The sequence below is a fragment of the Sinocyclocheilus grahami genome, unplaced genomic scaffold (assembly GCF_001515645.1).
Source record: "Sinocyclocheilus grahami isolate Dianchi unplaced genomic scaffold, SAMN03320097.WGS_v1.1 scaffold1382.1, whole genome shotgun sequence".
In the NCBI taxonomy this organism is placed as follows: Eukaryota; Metazoa; Chordata; class Actinopteri; order Cypriniformes; family Cyprinidae; genus Sinocyclocheilus; species Sinocyclocheilus grahami.
Window position 1 is genome coordinate 188,571 of NW_015506561.1, and position 9,900 is coordinate 198,470.

Sequence of the window (9,900 nt, forward strand, 5' to 3'; positions counted from 1 at the left end):
AATTAAGTTTGGTTATATTTACGATAGGAAATTTACAAAATATCTTCATGGAACATGATCTTTACTTAATATCCTAATGATTTTTGGCATAAAAGACAAATCGATCATTTTGACCCATACAGTGTTTTTTTTGGCTATTGCTACATATACCTACATAATATACATAAATATACCCAAGTGACTTAAGACTGGTTTTGTGGTCCAGGGTCACATATTTATTTATTTATCTGTCTGTCAGTCTGTCTATCTATCTATCTATTTCTACCTATCTATTTATATCTATTTAGCCTGTTATTATTGTCATAAATTAAAATCTTGATCTAGAATCGAGATCTAGAGGCTGCATGCAGGCAGGAAGCCTGTGGTTTATGACACAGTACGGTTTAGCCTCTATCAAGCTTCAAGTCTGAAATGAAAGAGAACCAGTGTGGCAAACCTTGACATACTTTGATGATGAAAGTATCAGACATGGTATTTGAAATGTTTACCAGTGCCACATTAAACAACAGGACAGGCTGTATGTCTGAGACATGGATGCTTCATGGTCTCAGAAGATAGAGAAGAGCAGAGAGAATCCTTCAGAAGAAGTACATCAAGGTTCTGAGAGAATAGCGAGCATCTGAAAGCATCTTTGATTTAGCATATTTCTCTTGTCTCGGACTGTGTCACTGAGAAAACAAAGCCACAGGTTTTCAAATATAGTTATTAGTGCGTCATTTCACTTCAAGGCATCTCATGGGAAACAATGGACTCCCAGAGAGCTTGTCAAAGACACAATTGACTACAAAGATGTTTTAATGATGCAAAATCACATGCTAATGTGTCACATTTGATATCCACATGCAAGGGAGTGTATCCTGTATTTTGTCTTAAAAGTACAGTTCACTAAAAAAAATGTAAATAAATAAATAAATATATATATATGTGTGTGTCAAAAGCTGCTTTCACTGTAGGCCTTTCATTTTTTTATTTGCATTTTCTTTCTATCTATCTATCTATCTATCTATCTATCTATCTATCTATCTATCTATCTATCTATCTATCTATCTATCTATCTATCTATCTATCCATATGCCTATTTATCCAGGGGCGTAGATTACGCGGGGGACGTCATTTACTCACCCAGTAAACAGCCACTTCCACTGTGAGTTATATATTATTTACAAGTTATATATTATATGTATATTGAACAGCAGCTACGCTAATTATGTCTTTATTTGTTTCTCTGTTTTTGCCACGGAATTGATTGGGACTGAGAAGAGATGATGCCAACCCCTCAGAGGACCTCAGATGATGCCAACCCTGAAACAACTTACAGAACTACCACATTTTGCTATAAGTTTGATTGCATCATATAACAATTGCTGTTAATAGTGTTCATCGTCTGTTTGATTACGTCTTTAATTGATTCGTACATGTCTGCCATATGTACATTGACTGACAGTCACCACTGATAAGCTACCACTAAATATTGTAGAAACTTAATTTGCTATGATTTGTATCGTGAAAAGCGCTGTACAAATAAACTTGGAATTATTACAATGAATTGAAGTATATTATTATATATGTATATTACAATAACAAAAATGTTTAACATATTTTTTATTAATGAATTTTTTTTATTAATGTTCTAAATGATTAATTATACTGTGCTAATGACAATTGTGAGAACCTTGACAGATTTCGTCTTGAAATTAACCTTAAATGTACATGTTATTATTTGTATTATTATTCTCATTGAAAGGACGAAATCAACTTAAAATAAAAATGTCACTAATAAATTCCATAATTAATAAATACGAATTTATATTAATATTACATTACATTAAATGATATTATTATATTAAATATGAATAATATAAATAATAAAAACAAGTTCAAAAAATGTATTGTATGTATGTATGTATATATATATCCCAATAACTAAAATGTTTTTGCATGTTTTCATTAATGCAATTTTATTTTATTAATGAAAAAAAATGTATTAATGTTTTAAATTATTAATTTGACAATTGGTAGATAAACCCTTATTATTATTATTATTATTATTATTATTATTAATTTCATTGAAAATACAAAATTCCTTAAAATAAAAAATAGTCGGCCCCCCTGAAAGTCATCCGCAGTGCACGTTCACTGGCTGCTCGGCTGAGAGTGCTCTAGTATACAGCACTCACATCTTCCGCGCTATAGGCGGATATAAGCCTCTCGGGTGATGAGACACACTCTGCAGGGAGAGGATTTTTTTCGATGAGGAAAGCACTCTCTGTCAAATCGTCACATGGGGTCAATCGTTTCCTGCATCGCGACTGAACTGCTGTACGCTTTTGTGCGTTTTGTTTTTGCCGCGTGGCTCGTATAGCGTTATATCGTTAAGATCACCGTTGCTCGCGCGCCGCTGATGTCACATATTTTATTGCGATGATAAGCAAAGTTAAAAACGCCATGTCCTCGCTGGTGGGCGGAATTATCCCGCACGGCCACCACCATCATCCGCAGCAGCACGGATCCGCGCAGAACGGCGGCACGGACGGGCTGCCGCCGCGCTTCCCCTACAGCAGACCCGAGTTTCTGGACCTGACACCGGAGCTGCTGCAGTACTCCACCGAGCACGCGTCCAGACCGGTCATCACGCTCAAGAGAGACAGCAGGCTGCCCTGGCGAACGGGTTACGCCGAGTGAGTCGTGCATTTTTGTCTTAGATGCGCGTAATAAATGAATTGTTGGTTATAAACGATACGGTTGGAGTGACGTTATTGGCGAGGAAGGTTATATGTCACGCCTAACCAAGGGCAAAGGCTCATCATCATCATCCTCCTCCTCCTCCTCCAAGCGCTCTAGAGTCCGTTTTCGCTGGAATGCGTTATACCTGCACTGAAGACGTAGCTGACAGTTTACTGAGCTAATCATTACATTTTAAACATGACAATGGTGCACGTCAGGTCGTTTATACGTAGGATACTGTAGCACTCGTTGAATGTATCTTTACCACAGTACAGTACATTCCCACTGCCTGTGCAGCTGAGACAACATACAGTTTTAAAAAACCTGCAAATGCCTGATTTCCTGGCCTACTGGAGTCTTTAAAAATCTTAAAAACGAATGGGAATTTCTTTAGTTATTGTGCATTACTGGGAACATTGTCCCGGGGTCCAGTGATGCACTAGGGCGCATATATTATTGGTGCATTCAAGTCATGTCCAAATGATGGTATTTAGGAGTAAAGTGAACCTAATGGTGTCATTTCCAAACCTAATCTTAGGACTTATGACTTTCCTAGTTGGGGAATTAAAATAATAATAATAATAAGAAGAAGAAAATTTAGGTGGAAGCATACTGGTGTTGATCAAAATAATTGATTGTGAATGTTACCTATGCGCTGTATGTTTATGTTTGCTATATAGTAAGTATCTACTTAATATAATAATAACTTAATAAGATTTTATAATACATTTTAGATTTAGAGTTTTAGATATATTTTAGTCTCTTTAACAATATAATATTTTTCAATCAAAAATGTAAATATTACAAAGTAATATTAATTATTAAAAAATAACTTTATTTAAAATATAAGCACAAATATTTCAGTAACGTCACATTGATACAGGTGAATAATGGGTGATAAAGGACTCAAGAAAACTTTTTTTATAAAACAACATTTTTTATTTTTATGCAGTAAATACAGGCAACAGGAAAAGTCATGGTCAAAAGGGATAGGAACCTTGACTTTCATCAGGTGTGGTCTGTTGAGTGAAGATCAAGGCAAACAGTGGCCAAGATCAAAGCCAGGATGATGAAGCAGTCTTTGAGTCATACTATCAAATGAATGAATATAATGGTAGGTTGTTTGGGAAAATTGTAATATTTATGTGACACAGACCTTCTCTGAGCCCAGTGTGAGGAAGAGCTAGCTGAAGAAAGAGAGACTGGGTGAGAACAGACCCTGATACTGAAATAAGCCTGGTTAGCCTCTGGTTATTTCATCTATTATTAACCACAGTACAAGAGGAGAACTTTGTTTGAGGGCGTGTGATGGCAGCAATTGAAACTGAGTGCATTCTCTCAAGTGTCGAAACAAACAGACTTTGTAGCTGGGCGCTTTAGCATGTGCTCACATACACACGCTAGCAAACAAAGGTAAACTTATAAACAAAAGGTTTTAGCTCACATTGATTGTGATCATTTTGAGCAGCAAGTTCAAGTCAACATGAAACAGTCTTCACAGTCACTTTTAGCTCTAATGTGATGTATTTCAGAATAAAATATGCAACTAGAAAAACACAAGAAAACTGTATACGTGCCGTTTTCCATGCAATTCCAATTAATTGAGAACTAAAGCTTCCAGAATATGCAAAAGCTCCATAAAAGTATCTTGGAAGTGTTCTATATATCTTGTGTGATATGTTTTGAAGACAGACCAAATACTCCAGAATACAATCTTCATAGACTTTAATCAGGTTAGATGCCTTATTGAATTTAATATGGATGAAAGCATGGCTGTAAGGCAGTTTTTACAATGGCACACACTATACAAGGGTCCTAGATCATGTAATTTTAACAACTCACAACTTTCAAAACAGTTTATGGAATACCAGCTTTGTTTTGTTTTTTAAATGCCATGTAATTAATCACTCAGTAAAAAAATATATTTCTTATGTTTCTAAGAAATATTTCAAAATGTTTTTTTTTTTTGCAATATACAACTAATTTTGTTTCCAAACCTTGATTTTTTTATTTTTTATTGGATTGTGACAGGTTCACAAATTAATTTGCACTAAATGGGCTGTAAGGCAGTTTTTACAATGGCACACACTATACAAGGGTCCTAGATCATGTAATTTTAACAACTCACAACTTTCAAAACAGTTTATGGAATACCAGCTTTGTTTTGTTTTTTAAATGCCATGTAATTAATCACTCAGTAAAAAAAATATTTCTTATGTTTCTAAGAAATATTTCAAAATGTTTTTTTTTTTTGCAATATACAACTAATTTTGTTTCCAAACCTTGATTTTTTTTTTTTTATTGGATTGTGACAGGTTCACAAATGAATTTGCACTAAATATGTGCTACACAAACTTAACATCATGCTGAAATGATCAAAAACGTTGTTAAAAAAAAACTTTAGCCCCTCTTTTTTTAATGTAAGTAATGGGGATCCTTCAGAAAAGCACTACGGTCTTAGCATGAGAAATACTGACTGCTCTTCTCAAGAAAGAAAACCATTGTCAGTTAACCAGAGTCACCCGAGAAATCCTAGTTCTGTCAGGACCACTATCGTCAAAATGATAGATACTTAGCATAAAGTTTGGTTTGGCGGTATGGTTCTGTCCTGGGCAAAAAACTACTGAAAGCTTTCTCAGAAAGGCCTAAAAATAGCAGTACAATCCATTGAATGCACTGGAGTTCTATCACTCACAGCCTCGTTTTCATTCCTGTCAAAAATTAAAATATGGCACCATACTGACTAGTCTATTAGTAATGTTAACCAGATATCACTGAATCAGGGAGTCGAGAGTCAGATCAGTTAGATTCATAAATGAATAATTCAAAATGGTTTTGTAAACTGAATCAACTGATTCTTTGGATTCAAAATAGTCCAAATAAGGACTATTTCCAGCGAATAATGATTTAAATGTCTGTTTCTCTCACACATGCTATTTTGAGGCTTCATAAGACTACAGCACACAAGAATATTTTATAATACCTTTATAGTGCTATTGCACTTTTTTGAAGTTTCATTGTAATTGCATTGCAGACTGCAAAATGTCTTACAAATTTGTCCTTTTTTAGTTCCCGAAAAGAAAGAAATTCATACAGGTTTGCAAACCATCCCTTTTAAATTCTGATAGAATCTTAAAGGCGCAGTAAGTGATTTTTGAGAAACGCTGTTGATATTTGAAATCACAAAACAAACACACCCCTACCCAAAAGGATCACATCTCTATCTTAATTGCCCCCAAATTCTCAAACATGCTATGCAGCACAGGCAACTCCCCTATCATGAGTGGACATGCCCCTTACTGGTGATTGGTTAGAAGTGTGTTTTGATGCACAGTCCGATCCACTTTCAACAGCGTTTCTCAGAAATAACTTACTGCACCTTTATTGTTGTTATGCTTTTTAATTAAGAATAACAATGAATCCATCTTTTGTTTTAGTCTTAAAAAGTGAAATACGTATGCAGATGTATGTAAGCAAATGAGACAATTATCTTTTCTTGTAAAACGTGACACCAAGATCGCGAATTCGAAAGTGAAAGCATCCGAAGCCCGGCTTATAACATAACTAAAGAGAAACTCACGTTCACAAAATTCAAATCACAAATACTTCTGATGAAAAAGAAGGGGTTGAATGTTAGCCACTTTCGTTTTCATATAACTATAAACTATGATAAAAGTTCATCAGAATGCATTGATTAATCCCTAAAAATAAAAATATTGTTCACTTTTGGGGGGTTTTCCACTGGGTACAGTACCTGGTACCTGGTACTTTTTTTAGTACCACTTCAGACAATTATCTTTTCTTGTAAAACGTGACACCAAGATCGCGAATTCGAAAGTGAAAGCATCCGAAGCCCGGCTTATAACATAACTAAAGAGAAACTCACGTTCACAAAATTCAAATCACAAATAATACTGATGAAAAAGAACGGGTTGAATGTTGAACAGTTGTTACCATATAACTATAAACTATGATAAAAGTTCATCAGAATGCATTGATTAATCCCTAAAAATAAAAATATTGTTCACTTTTGGGGGGTTTTCCACTGGGTACAGTACCTGGTACCTGGTACTTTTTTTAGTACCACTTCGGTTGGGGTTCCAAGTGAACCGTACCGTTACCAAAACGTGACGTGTAAACTCTGCTGATCACGGATTGGCCGGAAAGAATCGTCACTACCTGCGTTACTGAACTTGCGACACAAACACAAAAGAACCGCTAGATTTAAATCAGCACAGCCAGCGAAGGATCGAACGCAACTGTTTTGAATGAGCGCACCTTTTTTAACAACCAAAAAGTTTTGTTGTCTGTTGCGGAAGTGCAGACATTCCTCTCGTTGATAGCAGAGGAGCGGATACAGCGAGATATTGATAGGGCGACGCAGAATGAAAAATATTTTTTTAGGAGTCGTGGTAGTAGAGGCGGCGCAACTATAACGACATGTGAATAATCCAGCCCACTCTAAAGCGGTACTGAACTGCAGTGGAAACGCAAACCGTGCCGAGCCGAACCGTGCCGTACTGTACTGAGCCGTGCCGAGCCGAGTCGTACCACGCAGTGGAAAAGTGCCATTAGTGAGTTAGACTAGTTTATGTACATTTTTCCCTTTCATGTTTCAGTTTTGATATCTTTAGCAACAGTTCTTTAATTAGCATGCTGACACTGTGCATTGTCTAATTTGTATGGTAAAACCTAGTAAATTTCGAAAACATGCACTTTTTTGTATTAAAGAATCCCTTCAAAAATCATTTCAGTTTGACCTGAACAGTTTGTGTGGCACATTTCTTTGTGGCTATTGAAGGATGGGTCAGTGCAAACAATATTAATCAGCCAAATAATGGAATACTCTTTTATTTCTTTGCTTTTTAATCTACTTGATAACTAAGTCAGCAGGCACAATTCAAGATACACAGTGCCATAAAAAGGTTTTCATTTATTCTCTATTCTTAAACACAGTGGGTGGAGGTGAAGAATTGCTCATCAGGTTTTTCGAATTATATTAAAGCTGCATCCCTCTCCTGAGCTCACAGCAATGTTATTATTATACACAATTATATAATGCACATAGTAATTTTCTTTTAAAAAGTCACTGAAAGTAGTTATTGGTTTTGATTAAGGATACTCTACAGCCACTTTTATCGCACGAGGAAGGATAGTTGTGAGCACACATTTCCTGTGTGACATAGATTATGATAACTCAGGGTACATTTTATAAATCTAGGACTGATAAAATGGACTTTTGAATGTCTTTAAATGAAGACATTGTGTTTACATATGTGGTATATATGCCTGAAGATGCATTGCGTTATTGAAACTTCTGAGAGTGTCAGCTCAATGATGTGAGTCATGATATTGTTCTCATTTGGAATTTACACACCATACCAGCTTTGGTTTTTTTTTAAATGCCATGTAATTAATCACTCAGTAAAAAAAATATTTCTTATGTTTCTAAGAAATATTTCAAAATGTTTTTTTTTTTTGTTGCAATATACAACTAATTTTGTTTCCAAACCTTGAATTTTTTTATTTTTTATTGGATTGTGACAGGTTCACAAATTAATTTGCACTAAATGTGTGCTACACAAACTTAACATCATGCTGAAATGATCAAGAACTTTGTTAAAAAAAAACTTTAGCCCCTCTTTTTTTTATGTAAGTAATGGGGATCCTTCAGAAAAGCACTACGGTCTTAGCATGAGAAATACTGACTGCTCTTCTCAAGAAAGAAAACCATTGTCAGTTAACCAGAGTCACCCGAGAAATCCTAGTTCTGTTAGGACCACTATCGTCAAAATGATAGATACTTAGCATAAAGTTTGGTTTGGCGGTATGGTTCTGTCCTGGGCAAAAAACTACTGAAAGCTTTCTCAGAAAGGCCTAAAAATAGCAGTACAATCCATTGAATGCACTGGAGTTCTATCACTCACAGCCTCGTTTTCATTCCTGTCAAAAATTAAAATATGGCACCATACTGACTAGTCTATTAGTAATGTTAACCAGATATCACTGAATCAGGGAGTCGAGAGTCAGATCAGTTAGATTCATAAATGAATAATTCAAAATGGTTTTGTAAACTGAATCAACTGATTCTTTGGATTCAAAATAGTCCAAATAAGGACTATTTCCAGCGAATAATGATTTAAATGTCTGTTTCTCTCGCATGCTATTTTGAGGCTTCATAAGACTACAGCACACAAGAATATTTTATAATACCTTTATAGTGCTATTGCACTTTTTTGAAGTTTCATTGTAATTGCATTGCAGACTGCAAAATGTCTTACAAATTTGTCCTTTTTTAGTTCCCGAAAAGAAAGAAATTCATACAGGTTTGCAAACCATCCCTTTTAAATTCTGATAGAATCTTAAAGGCGCAGTAAGTGATTTTTGAGAAACGCTGTTGATATTTGAAATCACAAAACAAACACACCCCTACCCAAAAGGATCACATCTCTATCTTAATTGCCCCCAAATTCTCAAACATGCTATGCAGCACAGGCAACTCCCCTATCATGAGTGGACATGCCCCTTACTGGTGATTGGTTAGAAGTGTGTTTTGATGCACAGTCCGATCCACTTTCAACAGCGTTTCTCAGAAATAACTTACTGCACCTTTAAAGGTCCCCTGAAATGCTCAGAAACACGCAGCGTTACTCTATGTGTTGACGTCATTTTAACTGAAACAGGAAGACAGGGCGGGACATATCAAGCAGCCCTGCCCCTTTTTAAAATAGCCAATAGCGTTCGTTTATATCCCAGCTTGGGCTAGAGCCGTTCAGAGCCGTTGAGCTCCGTAAAGCCGCATTTGACAGGATATGCCAGCCACAATCTCATCCATATTGCTATAAAATATAGCATTCTGTGTAGAATTCTAATAGCTCCGATTAGGGATGTAACGATTACCGGTTTGACGATAAATCGTGATAAAATACCCCACGGTTAGTATTACCGTTTCATATTTTAATTATCACTATAACCGTATTCGATTACCGCGGTTTGAACAACTGAGGATAAATAAATACTGTACTGCACAGGGCCCCAGAGTGCGACCAAATGGGTGCAATTTGCGAAACAAATTTCCGCCCGTTCGACAAAATTTTTTTTTTGGGGGGGGGGGGCCTTTACAGTCAAGAAAAAAAGGTCACAACAAAAAAAAAAAAAAAAATAATAATAATAATA

The 9,900-nt window shown here is 35.7% G+C and overlaps 1 protein-coding gene across 1 annotated transcript in view; it reads left to right on the forward strand.

Moving 5' to 3' along the window:
- Window positions 1-2,209: 2,209 nt before the first annotated feature.
- ppm1j (protein phosphatase, Mg2+/Mn2+ dependent, 1J) overlaps window positions 2,210-9,900 on the forward strand; it is a 37,497-nt gene continuing 29,806 nt past the window's right edge. The window contains 1 exon segment of the mRNA XM_071582352.1: window positions 2,210-2,678. Coding sequence (XP_071438453.1) covers window positions 2,422-2,678 — 257 coding nt within the window. The 5' untranslated portion in view covers window positions 2,210-2,421.